Source organism: Staurois parvus, unplaced genomic scaffold (assembly GCF_062004578.1).
Source record: "Staurois parvus isolate SC_StPar_1 unplaced genomic scaffold, SC_StPar_1.0 ptg000058l, whole genome shotgun sequence".
Classification (NCBI taxonomy): Eukaryota; Metazoa; Chordata; class Amphibia; order Anura; family Ranidae; genus Staurois; species Staurois parvus.
The window spans coordinates 11,856,436-11,878,569 of record NW_028317854.1 but is presented as its reverse complement, the minus strand read 5'-3'; the positions used below and the strand labels follow the sequence as shown (position 1 = coordinate 11,878,569).

General features: G+C 39.9%; 1 protein-coding gene across 1 annotated transcript in view; it reads left to right on the top strand.

The window, feature by feature from the left end:
- COL25A1 (collagen type XXV alpha 1 chain) overlaps positions 1–22,134 on the top strand; it is a 658,924-nt gene that overhangs the window by 389,216 nt on the left and 247,574 nt on the right. The window contains exon 5 of the mRNA XM_089668497.1: positions 12,876–12,889. Within this exon, the coding sequence (XP_089524623.1) occupies positions 12,876–12,889 (14 nt within the window). The remainder of the gene's footprint in view (positions 1–12,875; positions 12,890–22,134) is intronic.

Genomic DNA, 22,134 nt, shown 5'->3' with positions numbered 1-22,134 from the left:
GCAAACCAGGCTTCTGTTTGCATTACCAACAGAAGACGATTATAATTTATTTTTATCATTCATTCATTTTAGCTCAAATATCAGTTTATTCTTATCAAGTATACGCCTGGTTCTGAATTTAGGCCTTTTACTTTGAAATATAAAATTCAAATTGAATCTTACAAAAAAGCAACGTGTTTCAAATGTATGTCAGTGCACGGCAACTCATGGTGCTTTAACACATACTGTATATTCTGGTGCGAAGAAGCATTGGATATGTGAAAATCTAGGAGAGCCAGATGATATTTTTTTGCCCAGTAAGGGCACTAAGGGAAACTTGTACTCTTTACATGGTTAGGATACTTTTTATTACAAATAAGAAAGGCTTGTGGAAGTGAAATGAATTACTACACTTTTGTGTACCTAAAATATAGTATGCAGAACTTCTTTTCCAGTTCACCATAACTCAAAAAATTGGTGCAAACAAATTCAGGGAAAGCAAGGGATTTTCTCATATCCAAGCACATAATACACTGTAATGTAATGTACTCATATGATTGCAAATGATTAATGGAGAAAAAAGTTTTTTTTTTAATCAAATAGTTCTACATATTGATATTATTTATTGTAAGCTAATATATCTCCAAAATATGTTAAAATGTAAACAAGATAAATTCTCTTTAACATGAACTTGTACACTGATATCAAATACTTTATTAGGTTGCACTGAAGTTGTTATAAAACCTATCCCATAGGGAATTGGGGTATGACACATTAAAGAGGAGTACACAGAATGAACATGCCATTGACAAGTACAAATGAAGCACCTTGCCTGATTGCTCATTTAATTAGCTTTTTGGTGCCTGTTTACAAAGCTGCAGAAAATGCTTGAATGATTACAAGAGGCCTAATTAACATATCAACCCTGCTATAAACATTGTCAGAGACTGCATTGATAGCAGTTGTCTAGGTTGTATTTTCTTCTGTATAGTATTCTGCAATCTACTAGTTATGTAATCTAAATTTCTTTGTGTATATAGTGTACAATTAAAGCCACATTCAGTTAATAATTTAAATTGTAAACTCCAGGTAAACAACTATATGTAAAGTTGAAGTTCAAATAAATAAACTGTTTTATGTGCCAAAGGATTTTTAGTTCTGTCCAGCCTGTGTTGATTTGTTCACCTTGGGCAGGCAACACAGCCAGAGTTTCCTTTCACCGCCATGCCCACATCTTGTTGATTGGAGTATAAAAGAGCAACAACATACTTATATATAATTTTCTCACTCTGCTCTTGCCTTCTATCAGCATATTCCCTGTCAGTACATTTGCCTGCATTGCCTGACCCTAGGTTCACATCTGTGCGGGTGGTGCCGCTGGAAAACACAACCGTACTGAGAACTGAGGTTCCCATGCAGGCTGCGTTTTCCAAAGAAGTGCAGGGACTTCTTCCCTGCGTGTCACAGGCATGGGAGTCCATTCAAATGAATGGACTCTCGTGCCCATGCAAAATGCAGCCCGCACGGCAACATATGTGTGAACGGGGGGTGAGTCTAATTGGTTGCTACTGCTGCCTCTTCCTCTCTCTACTGTACAGGGATGTCAGCGGCAACAGAGCTGGTGGAGCTGGCGACTCCACAAGAGTAAGCGATAGACATCGCTGGGAGATAGCACAGCAGTATGTCAGTGTGTTTTATGTAATTTGTGTTGTTTTAAGAAATAAAAAGGATTTTGCACTATGTTAGCCTTTATGCCTTTCCCTTTGGCCTATGTGTGATGATATGTAGGTCACATGCCTGATGAAGGGGTCCTGCGTGGCTCTAAAGTGTTTTATCAGTTGTTATTGGACCCATTCTGGAGATTTGTGGTGTGTTGGTGACATACTTTCTGATGGGGTACATTTTAAAAAGGAGTTGCAGAAGAGGCATGTGGATTAAATATCTTGGGGGGGGGGGGAAGCGCAATTTGAAGGGGTAAAGATATCTGGTGGGTTCTTGCAGGTATGGAGGGATATGCATGGATAGAGGTCATCACATGTGGAGAAAAAGCACTGTGTTGTGGAGCACAGTGTACAATATTAATATCGGCAGGGGAATTGAGTCAAGTGGAATGTCTTAACAGCGATCACTTAATTATTGGATGAATTGCAGCATGGAACACTTTTTTTTAAGCACGGGACATTTTTTATGAATGTATTTTTCAGAAGTGTATCTGAATTTTTATTGCAAAAAACAAACCTGCCTTATTTGTGCCTGCACAGGTTGGACTATTCTACCTGGATACGTTAAAGATCAAGTTCACTTTTAGGAACATGTTGCATGTTAAACCCAGATTTAGGTTGAGACATGTAACATGTTTCTAGGCATCCTCCCCCCCTTCACCCTTTCAAAAGACAGTGGGCAGGAGTTCCACTTCCCTGCAGTTGCTGCTCAATTTAAAATTTCTGTTTTGACATTTAAAATTGGCATCACTGTGTGGGACTCCACCCACACAGCCACATCATTCGTTCACAGACAATATTAACAAACTACAAGTTCCATCTGCCACTGTGGCAGACAGACTTGTAATTTCAATGGACTATGGATGTGATAATCAGTGAACCTGTAGTCCATGTGATAATCAGCAAACTCCAGGTTTCTAACTAAAAGCCAGTGTATAGTATAGACTTTATACCAGGAGTAGAGAAGTTTGTAGCTCTATACCTCAAAATATCTTAGGATTTTCTTTATTATATAATACTGTTTACAAAGTACACCTTAAGTTTCAGTGAAAGAAAATTTAATAGTTCTCAAAGGACACATAACTGTAGTTTGGCATTTATAACATGTAGCAGCATTCAGTGGTATAAAGGGAGACAGTAATATTTTACTTATTATTTTTGCAGCTTGTTCCATTAACAGGCAATTACACTTTACTTGCTCATACTGGAATTCAAGTGGATTTATTCTTAGAAAAAAATATGAACACAAGTGAAATAGAGATTCCAAGCTTTCTGATGTTTCTACTTTATCAGTATGTCATTGTTACAAATGGAGCATCTTTAGCTCTCAATTGTATATTGTGGGCAGTGGAACTGGTTTTCAGGAGCCTTACAATTAATGTATTTGATAGTAACAACAAATGCAGCAGCGTTAGAAGCGTCCATAGTCTGTTAGGTCTGAAAAGGCAGAATGGCTTTGTTGTTACATCTTCAATCCTTTCGGTATTAAGAATGAATAGGACTAAAGTGTATTACATGTTCCAAAGCTTTAGTGGTGAAGCTCATTCACACTTAAATATCTAGAGCAGAAAGTCTAGACTGTTTGTTTGAAAGACCCAAGATCTAAAACAGTCTTGTCTCAAAGCTAATTAATATAATTGAACAGAATTACATTAAACCTAGACTTTATTACAGACAGACAGATATACACCATTATTATTAGTATTATTATTATGAATATTTTTACAGGTACTGATATAACACTGTCAATTTACACAGCACTTTACATATAGTATATTGTACATTTAAATCAGTCCCTAATTCTCAGGAACATATATTTTAAGGGCCCTAACCCACATTCATACACATACTAGGGCCAATTTAGACAGGAGTCAATTAACCTACCTATGTCTTTGGAGTGTGGGAGGAAACCAGAGTACCCAGATAAAACCCATGCAAGCACAGTAAAGTCCGTACATTGTTTACTTCATGATTATTATCTAACCTTTACACCTAACTAACCCTATCTCTCAAGAACTGACTCCAGAATTTTTGGCTCACCAGTCATACTGCCTTTCTTTTGGCCTTGTTCACACCCATGGATGTTGCAATCTTCTGGAGGGGGGGGGGGGGAGTCCCTTACCCTATCCAAAAATGCAGCGGCTGAAAACACATAGATGTGAACATAGGTGTGAACGTCTCCCATAGGAAACCATGTTAAATGGACTGTAGTAAATTTCTGCAAAAATTCAAAAAGCAAAAAAAAAAACAAAGTGTGAACCAGGCCTTACCAGTACGAGCTTGTCCAGTTTCTTCTTCTCTGTAACAGATTATTTCTTTTGACCCATGCTTTCTTCTGTGCAGTGATTTATGTGATCAGTCCAAATTGACTAAGCCATCCTCAACTTCAAACAAGTATTTTATTTTTTGTGCTTTACTTTTTTTATCCCAACAGTCTTCTCTTGTTCTAACTAAAGTTGCAGTGTTACTGATTTCTCATTGCATAACTTAGTGCAATGCTTAGTTGCATAACTTACCTGCAATGCTGCACTAAACATCTTCATCCTGATGCCAATGACAGCACATAACTGTCCTCTCTGCTCCTCCCAAAACCTTCTGCTCTCTAACTAACTTGTCTACTCCTCTCATGCTTGTATCCAGGACTTCTCCAGAGCCTCCCCCATCCTCTGGAACTCTCTACCCTAATCTGTCCGACTATCACCTACTCTGTAAACTTTCAGGCAATCCCTGAAAACATATCTCTTTAGGGAAACCTATTCTGCCTTCAGCTAATAACTAAATCTTTTATTTCTTCCATCAGGTCAGCCCCGACTGTTCTTACCTTTTGTTCCATCAGCCCCTCCCTATTAGATTGTTAGCTCCCAGGAGCAGGGCCCTCCCAACCCTCTTGTATTGATCTGTATCATTTCTGTATTGTCTCCCTTATATTGTAAAGTGCTGAGCAAACTGTTGGTGTCATATAAATCATGTATAATAATAATAATAATTTTGTTAGGACTCCTAATGTTATTGTTGTTCTTTCATCAAGGAAACCACCAAGTTTTCCTTCATCATGCAAATTGACATAAAATAGGCAACAACTCACCAACATGAGTGAAATATTAATGAAAAATCAACAGTTACCACCTCCATAATGTAATAGTGATGGCACATCAAAAAAGCAGTAAATAATAACACTGGCGAGCACTGCATTGTAGTACGTACATATATATATATATATATATATATACACTGCTCAAAAAAATGAAAGGAACACTTTGAAAAAAACATCAGATCTCAATGGGGAAAAATATCATGCTGGATATATATACTGGTATGGACTGGGTAATGTGTTAGGAACGTAAGGATGCCCCATCGTTTGATGGAAATGAAAATTATCGACCTACAGAAGACTGAATTCAAAGATACCCTGAAAGTCAAAGTGAAAAAAATATTGGAGCAGGCTAGGGCATGTTGCTGAAATTTAATTTCAGCAACTCAAAATGGTACCCTGTAGTTTGTATGGCCCCCTCGCGCTTGTATGCATGCCTGACAACATCTAGGCATGCTCCTAATGAGATGACGGATGGTGCCCTGGGATATTTCCTTCCAGATCTGGACCAGGGCAGCACTGAGCTTCTGGACAGTCTGAGGTACAGCTTGGTGGCGTCAGATGGACTGAAACATGATATCCCAGAGGTGTTCTATTGGATTTAGGTCAGGTGAGCGTGGGGGCCATTCAATGGTATCAATTCCTTCATCCACTGGAACTGCCTGCATACTCTCGCCACATGAGGCTGGGCATTGTCATGCACCAGGAGGAACCCAGGACCCACTGCACCAGTTGCTAAGTAAAATGGGCCACCCTAAGACTAAAGAAGGGGTCCTACCTTCTCGCACATTCTCAATATGGATGGTATCCTTTGCTGGGTAACAATTGGGCAATAGGCTCCATGATCCTAGATGGAAACATCTAATACTCAGTACAAATGGAGTCCATTTTCAGGCACCACACACAACAGGCTCTATGGCCAAGCAATGTAGCCCTGGCTGGAACAAAGTCTATGTACATATACTTTAGGCAGAAAAGACTTGGACACAAAAAGAAGAAAATAGAGATAATAGTGGAGCAAAGATAAAAAATACAAATAATGAACCATGATGATCCTAGATGCTCTGAAGAGAGCTAAATTAAGGTATTAAAATGTGCATAAAAATGTTTCAAACAAAAATAAACATAACACAAAGGTAATAAATGGATATAAAGACTCACTTTAGGAGATTCTCAACAGCAGCCATATAATCTAAGACCCAAGTCCTAGAAATTTGACCCGCAGACATTTCAGTGTATGTATTGAGATTGCATGATAAGAGCAGATCTTTTATCTTGTACTTAGTCACTGTACGAATGTGACAGAGTTGTTCTCATTTTTTGCCTGCCTATAGTACTAGTAGTTTCTTGTGTAAAGCAAGTGGGAAAAGGTTTCAAAGATGTAAACTCAGGGTAACAATATTCACAGTAGAAATCAATTCAAATAAGAACTGTTCTATATTCACACAGCCACTAATCAGATTCCAACTTGAGTTGGAAAATGACAACTGCTGGTCAAACTATTGAAGCTGATTGGTGATGTGGCTGAATATAAACCATATTTTTCTACTTTACATAGATGAGGATGCAACACCCACTCACTGATTGGTGCATAGAATTTCTATTGGGCAAATTTTCCTTATTTTCCAGTCTGATCATTTCATAAAATAAACATTAGCATTAATTATGAACCATGATAGGTAAACATGGACAACAGCTCTGATTTTGCTCCAGCTTTGTTTATTTTTCATAAGTCATACATGACTTACACCAGCATATGGTATGGTGGCAAGCAAAACCAGTTCACTTTGGTCTGTAGTAATAAAGTGCAAAGAACAATCATGTGTAGTTGCACAATGCAAACATTCATAGCTCACCCTTAGCAGTTTAATGTTATCATACTAATGAAAGCATATTTCTGATTGGTTAATGAAAAAGAACCAAGTAAATGTTTGGCTTACATGTACCACATTATGCTATTAATTTGCAGTTGTTAATAAAAATCTCTGGTTATTATCTGCACTTCAGTGACATGACAACTGAATATCAGATGGTCTAATAAAATCCATGGGGAATCTTTGGTGTAACATGTTATTTTACAGACAAAGGGTTATGGATTACAGTACTATTTCATTTTCAGAGCTGAAAATCATGGCCCTTTGTTTTATAGACTTTTACATTCTGTTTATTGACCTAAGGTCAATACTTGCACAACTATGTAAAATTCAATGATTCAACAGTAAAGGCATGTGCATTAGAGAACTGTGGAACTCGGCACTTATCCCGAAAACGTGCGCAACCTTGGTCCATGCTGGGTAATTTGTAACTTTTTCTTCATGGTCAGTCACACAGATTTCACAGATAATTCTTTGTCTTTAAAAAAAAATGTAGCTAGCTGTCATTGCAAAAATTAATAGTGAAAGCTTGTGGATAAACCCTTTGATCAAGACATTCAAATCTTTTTTTTCCTCTTTATTGGTAATATGATTTATGTTCAGTGACAACAGGTGTCACACTTCCATTCAGTATTTATGAAGCATAAGACCTCCTGTTTATTCTAAATTTGGCTAGAAATACTATAAAAATGAATTACCTAGCTGCAGATGTATTTGTAGGTGTACATCAACATGCTTTCTTTATTCCAATTTGGCTACTTTGGAGAACTACTCACTAGGTGGATGGACTGCTTCATAATACTATATAGTATAGTGGAAACCAGGTGGTATCCATATGTTCTGCATGGCCTTGGAACCTCAGAACTCATGTTTTATATATACAGGCGTAGCTTGGTTTACGAATTTAATGCGTTCTCCAGGACATTTCGTATAGTGAAAAATTCGTAAACCGAAATGCGATTTCCAATAGGAATGCATTGAAAAACAATTAATCCATTCTGGAGGTCAGAAAAAAGTAAAAAAAAAGTCTTTCATCCGCTCAAAACTCTTTATAAAGTGAACTTTAAAGGCATAAATACTGTATAGGGATATGATTAAAAATTTCCAGAATGGCTCCAAAACTCGATGCAAGAACTGCTCCAACAGCTTCACACTCAACGCCACGTGCTACCCACAGACTCCAGCATGCACGGGGCCAGTGCTATAAACCATCCTGGTGAAACTTGCTTCGTATTGCAAAAAAAAAAAAAACATACATGCATTGAAAACCAATTAGTCCATTCCGGAGGTCAGGAAAAAGCAAAAAAAGTCTTATCTGTTCAAAACTTTTTATAAAGTGCACTATAAAGGCATAGAGTCGGCGCTATAAACTTCCCAGGCGCAATGCATCCTGGGGAAACTTGTTTCATGTTGCGAAAAAAATTTGTAAACCGAGGCATTACTTTCAATGGATTTTCATTCGTAAACTGAAAATTTCGTAAGCTGAGGTATGCCTGTACTGTGTAGTAGACACAGATAACACCTTTCTACATAAACATCATTTTAATATAATATATAGTGCTCTCATGTATTTAAAGCAGAATTAAACTTTCCAGGTCCCCAGGAGCCTTTTGCCATAATGTAAGTGCACAAAGCATATTTGCACATTATGGCACTCTTACTTTTTAAACTGCCCCTTCAGTACTGCGCTCCCTCAACACTTGGTCGCTGATGCTTCCATTATCTCTCCATCTTCTTCCAGGTTCGCAAGTCAACTTGATTGACTGGGCCAAATGATGTAACTCCCGCTCATGAACTCAGCAGTTCATTCATCACAACACCCAGAACCTTGTCCCAACATATAAAAAAAAACATACAGGACCTTTTCAACCATAAATAGCTGTATTTTACAATATGGTTTTAGTTCTGGATACAGATGTAGCCAGGCTGTACTGTTTAATGAGATAGACCAGGTCACATCCCATCTGTGATGTCTGGTAGAGCAGAGTTACACTCTGGACAGAAATAAAAATCCTCTGGTAAAATAGTTCACATGATATATATGTATTTCAACTCTATATTAAGCTATTTGCCTGGAGTTTAACTTTAAGATCTATTGAATGTCTTTCCTTGTATCTAAAATAATTGGAATATGAGAAATACTAGAGCCCAAGCTAAGCTGTACTGACCCAGAATTCTGGAGACGGTACCTTACAAGGATGTGACTCTCAGCTTTCTCAGTTGGCAGCATTAAAGTGTAAGAGTTACTTTGGTACCGTTGTATATGGTAGTTTGAGGTAGTTTTGGGACTTAGATCCATATGTCATAGTGTATTACATATTTCCACTCCACCTTGTCAAATGCTTTTTCAGAATCTTTGAAAGTGCAAGGTGAGCTACAACTGTCATAGGACATGAGAGATAATAGAGGTAGTCCTGAGGGCATTGCCTATGGCTTCCCTACCAGTTAAAAATCCTGTCTAAGCAGGTGATATCAAGGTGGAAAAAAAAAAAGAACGCAACCCACTAGCTAGGTCCTTGGCATACATTTTAATGTCTGTATTTAGGAAAGAGATGGACCTGTAGCATATTGTGGGATCTTTCCCTGCCTTGGATACAATGCAAGCACTTAGTGTTTCAGATTTAATAGAGAATCCATGGCATACAATATGGAGTTTGTGTAGGCAGTTAGATGAGAGGCTAATATATCCATGAAGTTTTTATGGTAGCTTCATGTGAATCTGGCCGGATCTCTGCGTTTTTAGTTGACATAGAGGTAAAAGCATGTTTAGTTTAATCTACTGTATTATAATGTCAAATTCCAGTTGTTGAAGAGTTGCTTGGAATATAGTGGGGAGCTTAGCTTCCCTGAGATACTGTATGTAATAAAAAAAATAAAGAACTTCAGGAAAAAAAATGTCTTGACTTGTGCTTCATACAAATAGGTTACCTCTAATGACAATAGTCTGGATTGATGCTGTTCAGTTTTAAAATCCTAGTTTCACTCATGCCAGACTATACTGGCAGCGCTATACTTAAGATGCAGTGGTGATTAGAGCTGTGGTTGTGACAGTTAAGGGATCACCTTCCCTTCCCTCTTCCCTTGTCTATTCACAAAATACCTTGTATACTATATAAGGCATCCTGTGAATGGACAAGGGGAGAGGAGAGGTAAGTAAACTTTCAGATCTCAAATGTTGGCATCAAATGACTTTTGTTTACCATTGTCCTGAACCTCCATTTGTATAGTATCAACCTGTGGACTGTTGCCATTTGTCCGCCATGATTTTCTAGCTCTGTTAAAGTTTGCTCATGTGCATCCAGTCTAGTTTCCACTTCTCTGACCCTTGACTGCACCGGATAGCACATAGCTGACATTTCCTTTTTCACTACATAGTCCATATGGGATACCATGGCCACAGTGTCCATTTAAATGGGGAGGCCTTTGTCAAGGTCAGACATCTCTCTTCGATTACCTGAATCTGCATCCACCAAGCTCTCCGAGCAGCAAGAGGAGGCCAGGGAGCTGTGTTAGGAGAAACATTTTCTTGTGGTCTCTTGCACATGGCCTTGCAACAAGTTGAAGTTTTTCATTTCTGCCCCAAGAAATATTTTAATGGACATGGAAGATGGGGTTTTTGTAGTCTAGTGTCTGCTTCCCTATTATCGAATGGAAGGTTTGCTGTTGAATGTGTAACATAGGACAGACGTTTGTAGGAGAAATTGCCGGAGTTCAGGCTTTATGCAACTGACCAGTGCCATGAGCAGGCTATGCCCCCCCCCCCCAGGTGTCTTTGATTCCTTGATTTAAAGTCCTTAATTTTCCTCAGTACTGTTGGAGTACTGCAGTATATGCTTCTCTTCTCTCACAAGTTATTCAGAAACACATAGGGGTTGATCTGGTGCAGCTCTGCATAGAAACAACTCAGCTTCCAGGTTGTATTGTCAAAGCTTAATTGAACAAGATGAAGTTATAACAGAACTGGATCTAGCCTATCTGATCTGGGGGTGCAGTAAAAAAGTCAGGGGGCATAATGTCAACCCTGTATGTTAGTCACTGCCAGCCTTTCACACAGTGTCATGACCTGAGAAACACTGTTATATATTAGGTTGTTATTAGATTAAGGTTAAATCATGACTACTCATCAACATCTCCCCAACATCAGGGTTCAATCAGAAAGCTCCCTTACATCAGTGTCCCCAATAGAGCCCCCCCCCTTACATCAATTGTCTTCATCAGAGTATCCACTTACATATGACCAGATATCCAAATCAGAGTGCCCCCTTACATCAGGTGTCCCCATCAGAGTGCCCCCTTATATCAGGTCTCCACATCAGAGTGCCCCCATATGTCAGGTATCTCCATCTGAGTGCCCGTTTCCATCAGGGTTCCCATCAGAGTGCCCCCTTATATCAGGGTCCCCTATCAAAGTGCCCTTTAACATCAGGGTCCCCATCAGAGTGTCCCCTTACAGCAGCTGTCCCTATCAGAGCTCCCACTTATATCAGGGTCCCCCATCAGAGTGTTCTTTACATCAGTTGTCCCCATCAGAGTGCTCCCTTACATCAGTGTCCCTAATAGAGCTCCACCGTTTACATCAGTTGTCCTCAACAGAGTGCCCCTTCACATCAGGGTCTCCATCAGAGTGCCCCTTTACATCAGGGTCCCCCTCAGAACACCACTTATATCAGTGTCCCTAATAGAGCCCCTCTTACATCCAATGTCCCCATCAGAGTGCCCCCTTACATCAACTGTCTCATGGATCTGTAGATACACTCTCACAGACCTGGGGTAGGGGGGCACTAATCAAATCTTGGGGAGGGCACAGCCCACCCCAGCACCCCCCTGAGTCAAAGGGGATTGTCTACCATGCAGAGCTGCACCAGATTTTGCACTCTCCAGTTTTAGTAAGTCAAACCTATTGTGTCATGTCAGTTTATTCATTTTAAAGCGATGGCCCAATGTTATATATAAATGTCATTTAGAACTTTTGGGACCAGCAAACCCCATAGGATAAATGTGGCAGCCTGATAAAGGTACATTGAGACTAGAGAAGCAATGGCAGTCATGTAAGTTTATATACATAATTTTTTCATCCTGATGTTATATTTTAGTAGCCAATTTCCTGTAACACATAAATAGTGTTAAATAGTCATAAAATAGTCATATGGTTCAGAGTATAAAAAACTGACACCACAGTCACAGGAAAATTAAAAATGGTATTGTACAAAATGTATCTTTTGTAAATGCAATAATTTACAAAACTTTATAATGTGGTAGGAAGTAGTCCAGGATAAAAGTGAATATTACCTTAAAGTTTATTATGGTTCTCTTTTTAATTGTATTGATTGATGTATCTTTCGCAATGGCTATAGGTCTAGCAGAGCATGATCTTGATCTCTAAAATAACCTCAGTATAGCAAATCAAATAGATTCAGGTGTTTTAATGTGGCAAACAGCAATGTACAAAGTGTAGTAACAATTACAGTTAAGGCTGGTTGCAATTATTTGAAATCGATCGGTTGCTCAGGGTTACTTCACTTTATACATCAATATTGCTTTTTCCTCTTCCATTAGTCAGTATATCCATGATAGAGAAATTTGATATTTTACAGTTAATTTAGTAATCCAAATTTTGATTATGCAAGATGCACATGACCATGATTTGTATTGTGCATTAGTTACTGGATATTGCTGCAGTGATTTGGAAGGTTAATTTCTGCTCTTCACTTATCACTTCCTCATTGTCTAGTGCCTTGTAATATGGTCTGCTTGTCAAGGATAAGTCTATGTTTGCATCCTAATGGCTTTTAATCTGCAGTATAAATGAACACTGAAGTTTTAATCGTTGTTGTATGCAGTGCCAAGAAATTACTCTGAATTTTAATGAATACCTTAAAGAAAACCTGTACACGGAGGCTGCAATTTTATTCTGAAAAGTCAAATTTTGTGAGTTTCTGGCTGCAATACTTTAGGAATCAGACATTAAACTATAACTACAAAAAAGTAAAGTCAGATGTAAATTGCCGTTGTGATAATCATTATCTGCTATTTATTAATAATTTGTATATCTTTTTTACCAACTATTTTTTTTTTTTTTGGAATCGGGTAATTTTTTTAAATTCATTTTTTCAATAACAAGAACAACTTATACAGAGAACAATACATCTACTTTTTTAAGTTGAATAATTTTCCTAGTTTTGTAACTTTATTATTTTTAAAAAATTGCAGGGTCAACCTGGACCTCAATTAAGTAAATATCACATCCTTTTTTTTTAACCATATCTCCCTCTACAACAACCTTTTTTACCTTTTTACCCCTGAAGAACCATTCAAATACTTTTTTTTTTTAGGTCTCAGGGAGCTGCTAGAATTAATTCAAAGGTGGGGATCATTGCAAAGAATGCCTCTGACAACTAAAAAGACCAGCCAAGTGGCAATTGACCAAGAATTATGGAGGTACCATCAGATGGTAGCTCAACCAGTTATAGCTCAAGGAAGCCCTAGAAACCTTTGGAAGAAATCTAGAGTTTCCACTGAATCGTGCTTTGGAATGGCTGATCTACAGCAAAAAGTGTTTCACTGCTGCACTATTACTGGAGATTTGCCCCTAGGTGTCACCTATCACTAAAAAAGGAGTAAGATCAATCTAAATGGCACAGATGGAGAAAAATAAACTGACAGAGGTTTAAAAAACCTTTGACACCACACATCTAAAACAAATAAAAACATTTTAGTTGGACTTTCATCCAGGAGTCAGTAAGGACAAAGCTAATTAGAAACACCACCATGCTTTGAACTATGAAAGTACAAATATCATGAAGGCACCCTGTAGAAAATTTTTATTGTACATCAAAGATTTTAAACAAATACAATGATGTTGTAAAACCTCAGTTGTTAAAAATGTATACAAGGAAATTAAAAAAAAATTACAGTTTACTTTTAATACTAAAACAACTTCTTCTGAGCTTTCTTACACAAGGCACAGCCAAAATACAGAGGCTACATATGCAATAAAAAGTAAATATGGTCACCTCATACATTGCTTTATAACCACTTGAAGACCAGGCCTATTCTGACATTTTTTGTTTGCATGTAAAAATCTGTATTTTTTGCTGCTGGAAAAATACTTAGAACCTTCAAACATTTATATATTTTTAAAGCAGAAGCCCTAGAGAACAAAAATGGTGAGTTTTTCCATTTTTTATGTCCCACGGTATTTGCGCAGCGTTTTTTCAAACGCAATTCTAAAAAAAAAAAAAAACACTTTCATAAATTTTAATGCACAAAATCATTTAGAGAGACCTAAGGTCTGTCAGATCCTAGATGTCTCCTCTGCCCTTAAAAGAAGATCTGGTCCAATGTTTTCCCAAGCCAGTAAAGGCTTGTAAACAAAAGACTGAAACTGGAAGTGTCAAAATACTCATTGCTTCTAGTTTCTTATACCATAGAGATGCTCAGGGAAGATCCAATCCCCGATCACCTCTATGGTAAGACGGTGGAACCACTCTCTTCAGCTCTGGGGTCCTTGATGGGACGGAAGAGCCCAAAGAGGCACCAAAGGGGGCCATAAAAGCAATAAAGCTGCTAATTAGCCACTGGGATTTATTTTACAAAAAAGACAATCAGCTGCAGAAAAGAATGATACTGGAATGATGTTTGCAGCTGCAGGCATCATTCTGGTATAGCAACTTTAAGCTGGCAACATAAATGTATGCTAGCTGGCCTTAAAGTAAGTGTGTGCTTCCCATGGTCTTTTTCACCTTTTGATAAAACCTGAAATTTAAAGTGGTTTTATTTGGATATCGCTGATGTATACAGTGGAAAAAATTGACTTAGTTCTCCATATTATTTAACAATTGAAAATTTGAAACATTTTAAATGCATAAGTATTCACCCCATTTGCACTCCCCAAATTGCTCTGCTGCAGATACCATGTACTTGTATGAAAAAGTATCCTGTTCTGTTTGTATTGCTTCCTTTGTGTGAAATCCCTGACATTCCTGCCAGCCCCCTGCTTTTCTATTAAAAAATGACCATACTAGGATAGAGGACACACCCACTGTGCTCTCCTCCATTGATCAGAGCTCTGATAATATTCCCCCCCTCCCTGCACTGCCTATCACTGGGAAGATCAGTGTGCTGAAATTTTTCAGAGGGTATGCAATCACTTATAAAAAAGTGAAAACAAGGTGTATGTAATGTTTTTTTAAATCTATACACAAATGCTTTGCCTCTCATTTCTATTTTAAACTGAATAGGTTTTTTTACAAGGTGAGGGTTTACAGTCACATTAATGGAGTCTAGGCATTGGATTTGCTGGAGAACATATGTAAATAAGCATCACCATAAAAACCATTAAAAGTAGCACTATGGGCTTGCATTTAAAAAAAATGATTCACCATTTAAGTATGTGTATCTGCACCTCCAGTTTTCTCTTATGCTCCCTACAAAGTCCCACAAATTCCTGTTGTTCCTGCCAGTGAAGTCCACCTGATGCCTATGGTGGTGTGGCAACGATTCCTGCATTCAGAGCAGTTACCATTCTCATATAGGCTTTGCTTGCTTGCAATGGAATACAATGGAATAAAATACATTTTGCATACAGCGTGGCATGGGCGTAGCATCAGGGGTCTCAGGGGTCAAAACTGTTCATCCTCCAGGGAGGCCTGTGCTGTCTCTCTGTCACTATGATGGGCAAAGCGGAATCCAGAGAAAAATGGAAGCGCTGAGATTTTGGCTCCATTTTCAAGTTCTGAGAGTAGCGGAGGACGGCTTGAGGTCAGCCCTGCTGGAGAGGGACGTGTCAGTGCTGTCAGCCAGGCGGGCATGGACACTGAGCTGTCTCTGGGGTGAGAGAGGGAGGAGGAGAGCAACGTCCAGGAGCTGGTACTGCTGTCATTGGGGAGGTAATAAGACACCGGACACAGATACACACCACCTCAACTCTCCCCACAACTCCTGCTGACACACAAAAAGTCTCAAAAAATCCCATAACACCTCTTAAGGGTCCCCCAAGAGACTGCAGGCTCCAGAGGCTGCAGATTTTAGTGTGACAGTTTGAGCAAGGTGAGCAGAGGGGGAGCTGGAATGGATCTGGAAGTCAGAGGGCCTGCAGAGTTTACTCTTTTACATACCAACCTACCATTTCCACCCAACAGCTCAGAGTGTGGCCTGCCTGCCTCCACCTTGTGTGCATGTGCAGAGAGAGAGAAGAGAGAGACAGCCACCTACAGCTATCATATCTTGGCATTTGGTGGGAGCATATTGGCGCGCGGTGGAAGGTAGTGGGGGGCCCCAGGTCATCATATGCATCAGGGCCCACAAGCTTCAAGCCACGCCTCTGCAATGTGGTTATCAGCTTGTCAATCAGCACCTATACACACCTAGTCAGGCCCACAGCGTTTTGGATTGGCAGCATGTCTTTATTGCTGAAATCCTCCAACTGTGAGCTGCAGTGTCTGCGAGGGGGAGCATATGAGGCACAAATGATGAATTAGGCTCAGTCTTGCTCACACAGTAACTGGATTTGCCACTTGTTTAGACTGTTTTATAGGAGCCTTTAGTTGTACTTTAATCACTGAATAAAAACAAATCAGGGTTGGGTTATATAAAAACAAATCCCAAACACTGGACAGTCAGGGCTGGGTTATATAAGAAAAAACTCCAAACAATAGAAATTCTGTTGAGCCACGTTAAGTGTTAAACAGCAAAAATAGTTTATCCTGTTCTATAGTTCCTCCGAATCAGAGCAATGCTCGGTATAAACACTAAGGATGCGGGTATTTCAGGATGGAAGAGCAGATCCTCCCACTTTGTTGTTAGCCCAGAAGTGCTATGTTCTGACCACTTCTAGGTTAGTCAGGCTGCCGCTGACCAGGAAAGTCAGCTAATTGATTACTGTCAGTACTCTAATTGTTTGTAAGCAGTGCAGGGGAGACACGATATATGAATAGAGGACAGGCAGATGATTGTAAGGTCTGTCACCTCCATTTATAGATCACTTTCCAATCATAGAGGCTGTAATATTGGCTTCTATGAATAGAGGAGATAGAGGAGCTGGCATTATCACAGTTCTTATAAGCGTCAACAGAAGATTATGGCGGCAAGGGTGGGGGGCAGGGATGGAGAAGAATTTCAACAAAAAGAAGAGATAACAGCACAAGGGACACATCCTACTAACTGTAAGTTATGTCCCTTGTGCTGATTGTTGTGTTTTTTTTAATTTGACTGCAAAGCATTGTCTTTTTTTGCTCTGCCTACTCCTGTCTGATTTTGCAAAAACAGGTAGAACATGTTCAGCTAAAGCTGCGAAGCTCATTTTTCACGACTGGATGGAAATTTGTATATCAGCTGTATTCGGGGGCAATCCTAAAGTCCTTTTCTCAACTACAAATGAAATTTACATTTACACATTAGCATTTTTATCCTTATCTTCAGCTACGCCATGCGACACAGGCTCGGTCTTCGCTCTCTCATCTCACATTGACAGACTCAGTTTATTTTAAGGATGTCACTCAGGCAACCCATAAGAAGGGCATGATTTCTTGGGTATACTCCCAGCTATTGTCCACAGTACAGGATCAAGCTAGTCTCTGGAGCAGGGCACAGTGGTCCTGGGATATTGGAGAGTTTGCTGGAGATGTCTGGGATGCTGCCCTGGAATTTGTCCCGGGAATTTCTCTTCCTCCCTCTCATAAATTGTCTCAATTGTTTATTCTCCATCGAGCGTATAGGACCCCTGTGCAACTGTTTCGGTGGGGCAGGCGGGATTCACCTGATTGTCCAAGGTGTAGGGTCCAACAGGGTGATTTCATTCATATGCACTGGCGTTGCCCCAAGTTACATAGATATTGGAGTGAGGTTCTCCAACTTATTTCTCTAGTATCGCAATATACTGTTCCCCAGGATCCTTTGCATTGTCTGTTGGGGGCACTGGACCAAGAACTGTTCCAACCAGTGGTGTATATTATGACTTTTATACCTGGTTAGGAAGTTGATAGCAAGGTACTGGTTATCATCGGCTCTGACGACTAGTAAGCAATGGATAGATTATGTTAATTCTTTACTCCCACGGGAGAAACTCACGTACCAACATCGCAATGCTTACCGTAAGTTCCAGCAGGTGTGGCGGAGTTGGCTGGATACACCTGGGCTTGTCCCTGCTCAATTGATAGTGGACCGACTTCTGCAGGTGTGATATTTTATATCAGGTGTGTGCCTCCACTCTTCCCACTGGGGGAGTTCATGTGCATCTCCCATTCTTTTTGATGAGATGTCTCAGGTGAACCAGAGGTTGTTGTTGATGTGTTTTTTTTTCATTGTTTGAAGACATGTTTTGGGCTTTGTTCCTTTCCCCCATTTCTGTTTACATCTGGTTGGGAAGACATAAGATGTAAAAAGGAAAAAGCAAGATATTGTTAAGAAAGTTTTGGATCCTTGTGGTCTCTGTTTTGTTTGATTACCATTTCTGTTATTCTGTTTATTACGGGATCTGCGTATCCACATTGTTCTGTTTATGTGTAATCCTACTGTTGCAGTAATGTCATTGTGGATTCTGTAAGTACTGTTCCATTTTCTCTATTATCTTGACAATAAAAGTTGTTTGGATTAAAAAAAATTAAGCTGCGAAGCTGTGTACACACTGGACGTTTTCTTTTTTGTTCAACCCAATGGGCTGAACAAAAATAAACTGAGGGATTGCCGTACTGGTGGTTTTCCAGCATGCCTATTCGACTTTGAGCGATTTTTAGCCTGTGTGTACAAGACTTTGTTCTGGAGCATATTGTGGTGCATTATCTGTGAGGTTTACTACAATATGTGGCTTAATTATGTCAGTTAATTGCCAACAGCAAGTTAGTAGTATAATATGCTTGCATTTCAATGACTATGAAAGCTGGTAGTTAAACTGAGGTCCCTTTTACCTATAATAATATAAACATTTTATAAAATATTTCTCTTTACCTAAGTGCTTTATAACGATGCTGTTCACGTGTCCAAATGACACTGAATAAGCAACATGCATTGTTCACTATTTTTCAGTTTTTCATATGTGTCAGGATAATAAAAAGGGAACAGAAATTAGACCTTGAAATATGCTGAATAGTAGCAGTCGTTTGTCGTAAAAAGGAGTTTTGTATGTATGTGCAGTGTATTTGTTTTGCTATAGATGGATGCTGGCGCTCTTTACAATGTTAGCTTTGTGCTTATAAATATATTTTCTTTTAAATTATTAGTGAATGTCATTTGAAATTGATGGTTCATGGTAAGAACAATATTGTTCTATTGTATTTAGAATAGTTATAGGGAGCACATGCATTTTATTTTCCCTGTTTACCTGCCTCACTGTCACTTGCTGAAAACTGCATGACATTAAAGTGAAGGAAATTAAATGTTTCCAAGCTTGTTATTAGGCTAAGGTGCGAAGGCAGCTGTGGCATTGGGAAGGGCCAGTGTGTGTAAATATATATTGATTATAGTTCCTATGGCTACTGCACTTTGAGCCAGCCTTGGCTCTATTGTTTTCTTTAGTGTTGTGCACTGTGAACATGGTTACAGGAAAGCAGAGGTATCGCCGTATCAAACTGTTTGTACTTTGTCATCGTCCAGTTGGTATGAGTGTGTGCAAGGCTACTGTTATAAACTGCAGGGCCCAATACAGCCAATCTTACAGGCCCCCCTCCCCCAAAAAACCACAGTTAACGGTGCGGCAGTTATGAATGAACACAGTGAGTGATCAGTTCTGATCCCTGATTGTGTTCATTCAGGAAAGGAAGCAACTGGTAACATATTTACCGGACCCTTCCCCCACTCTCAGTCCTAAAGAATCCTATTGTGTGCTTGCAGCTGCCAGGGGGAAGGTAAAGATGGAACCTGGCAGCACTGCTGGGGTGGGGGCACACATGGAGGCCTGGGCAGTAGGGAGAAACATATGGTGCACAGGGAGGGTGATAGGTGTGGCAGGGGGGCAATTACTGGAACCGATCTCCTTTATGGCTCTTTCTGCGGCAGCTGAAAATAGGAGGGAAAGGAGAAGAAACCAGCTTTGAGCTGCTGCAGAGAGAGGGCGATACAGGGGATCGGTTCCAGTAATTGCCATGCCGCAGTGCTGATCACCCTCCCTCCCCACATCCGATTCACTCAGCTTCTTGGGCTCCCATGCTGGCCTGGGCCCCGTACAGGAGAACTGGTGGTACTCCCTTATCCACAGCCCTGAGTGTGTATATTTGGGGAAGCAGAAGAGGTAGTGATGGAGGAAGAAAACATGTATAGAGCTGAGATCGCTGAGATTATAATTTTTGCCTGTTGTTCTGCTTAAAAAAAAAACAAAGTTTTGGAGCACATTGAGATTCAGACATATTTTGATTTGAAAAATACTTTGTCGCTGCTCTGCTAGTTCCAGGTGAGGGCTTCAGGCACCTAATATGGAATGATATAGAATGCTCTTTTCAGAGCACGTTTTCTGAGATACTATTGTTTCTTGCTGATATATAAAGACATGAGACTGATAATGATTCCGTTTCCATAAATGCTCGACAAATCTCTTAAAGAATATTCAATCTATAGGCAATAAACCAGTCAACTGATATGTTCAACACATGGAAGTGGATTTTAATTGAGAGTTGGAGGATATGATTGTAAGTTCTCAATCACGCCATTTGAGTTTGTATGAATTCATGAACAAAGGAACTTGCCCGGGTTCAGTTTGAGCAATTTTCGGCGAGCTTCAAAGAATGTTTGGATGTCAAACTCCACTGAAATCAATAGGAACTGAATCTGTCAAACTAAAAATGCTAATTTTCTGTGCTAATAGGCAAGGGAGTGTCAATAAAAAGCATTGGGGGTGTGCACAGACCTGGTAAACACATACGGATGCAAATAAAAATTGTAAAAGATTCTGTTCGGCCAGTAATGGTAATTTTTTTAATTGCTTAAAGTGAAACATTAAAAATGCCCAGTTACTATAAATGATATGTGTAGTTACCCCTGCAGGAGCCTCTGTCTTTGATCTGTCATGAATCTTCAAGCTTGGACCCCACTGACACACTGTGTAACTTAAAAGTTAGTATGCTACCGCTCATAGTAATACACAGAAAATAGGGCACAAGCAACTGGATGGTAGACTGAAAGGATGTATTATGGAAATCCAATTAATCAATGCATGAATCAATAAACACCCAGTTAAACAGGCTTAAAGATGCTGTACTAGATAATGTGAACACTGACTCATAAGATGGCAATCAACTGAACTGTAGTGATGTTAAACCAAAGTAATTGTCTGTAATAGCCTGCTTTCATCGGGGCACTTCTGTAAGGTGGTGTGTAGCTCTCCCTTTCAGAGTGTGCAATGGATGGCTGGTGGGCTGCTAAACATGGAGAGGTAGTCTCTATTTTATTAACTGTATTTATACAGCGTGTTGATATAAGCACAGATGGCTCAGCTCACCCCTCCTAGTACACAGGAATCCAGTCCAGATTATTTGGGTGGTCTGATGTCCTCAGGAACACAGGACCCAATGACTTGGTCCTCCCGAACAGGTCCTCATAAGGCTCAATCTCTTAGCTCTGGTCTCCACTGGTTCTCCTTTGCTGTAGACACTTTTAGCATCGGGTCCTCCCAACTCCGCGTCCAGTTCAGTAAACTATCTCTCTGTGGCTCAGTCCTCAGGCTCTTATGGACATAGCAAGGGCACTCAATTTGTGCACAGGCTCAGCAAAGGCAAAAGGTCTGCGTTCTCCAGTCCCCACACATCTCTTTGGTGTCTTTGCACAGTCCCAGCCAGAGCCACACTTCTGTATGGGTTGTCTTCCTCTCACAAAGACCCTTATCTCTCTAGAATTGCCTGGGAAAAATTCCTATCTCTCATCCTGTCCTGTTGTGAATGGACTAGTGGATTGGGTAGTGAAGTCCACATCTCCCTCAGCTTCACTTCACTTGCCCCTTTTAAAACTGCATTTCCCAGAATCCTTGGTGGCCGCTGCATAGCAATTCCTCCTTCCACTGGGTGGCTCAGATCCTCTGCTGCCAGGAGAGGGCGGGGGGTGTAGGAGCAAGCGGGGTGTTTCACATAGATCCCGCTCTGCTTACACAATAGGGAAGCGAGGGGATCTGTTGGGCTCTTTCCCTGAATGGCTTGTCTTCCCAATGGCGATTGTGGGTTTGGGCACTCTGCACACTCCACATCAAAATTACTCTTAAAGAACATTCTTGCCATCTCAGGAGTTGGATTTTGTCCCTCTGTCTTCATTCAGGTGAGAGTGGGATGTTCTGTGGGTAGAACCTCTCTATAGGGATCTCATCTTCTGTTCCAGCTACCAAATCAGATGGGGGTAGCTGGATTCACTTGTCCTATCAGCATTTGTGCCCGTAACTTTACTGGGAAGTCAGTAATGTTGTGAACACTGAATTTAATCTTCTGATGACTGTAAAGCCCTGGTCAACACAACTGCAGGGACTGAGAATTACTGTAGCTTCAAGGACAACGTGAGG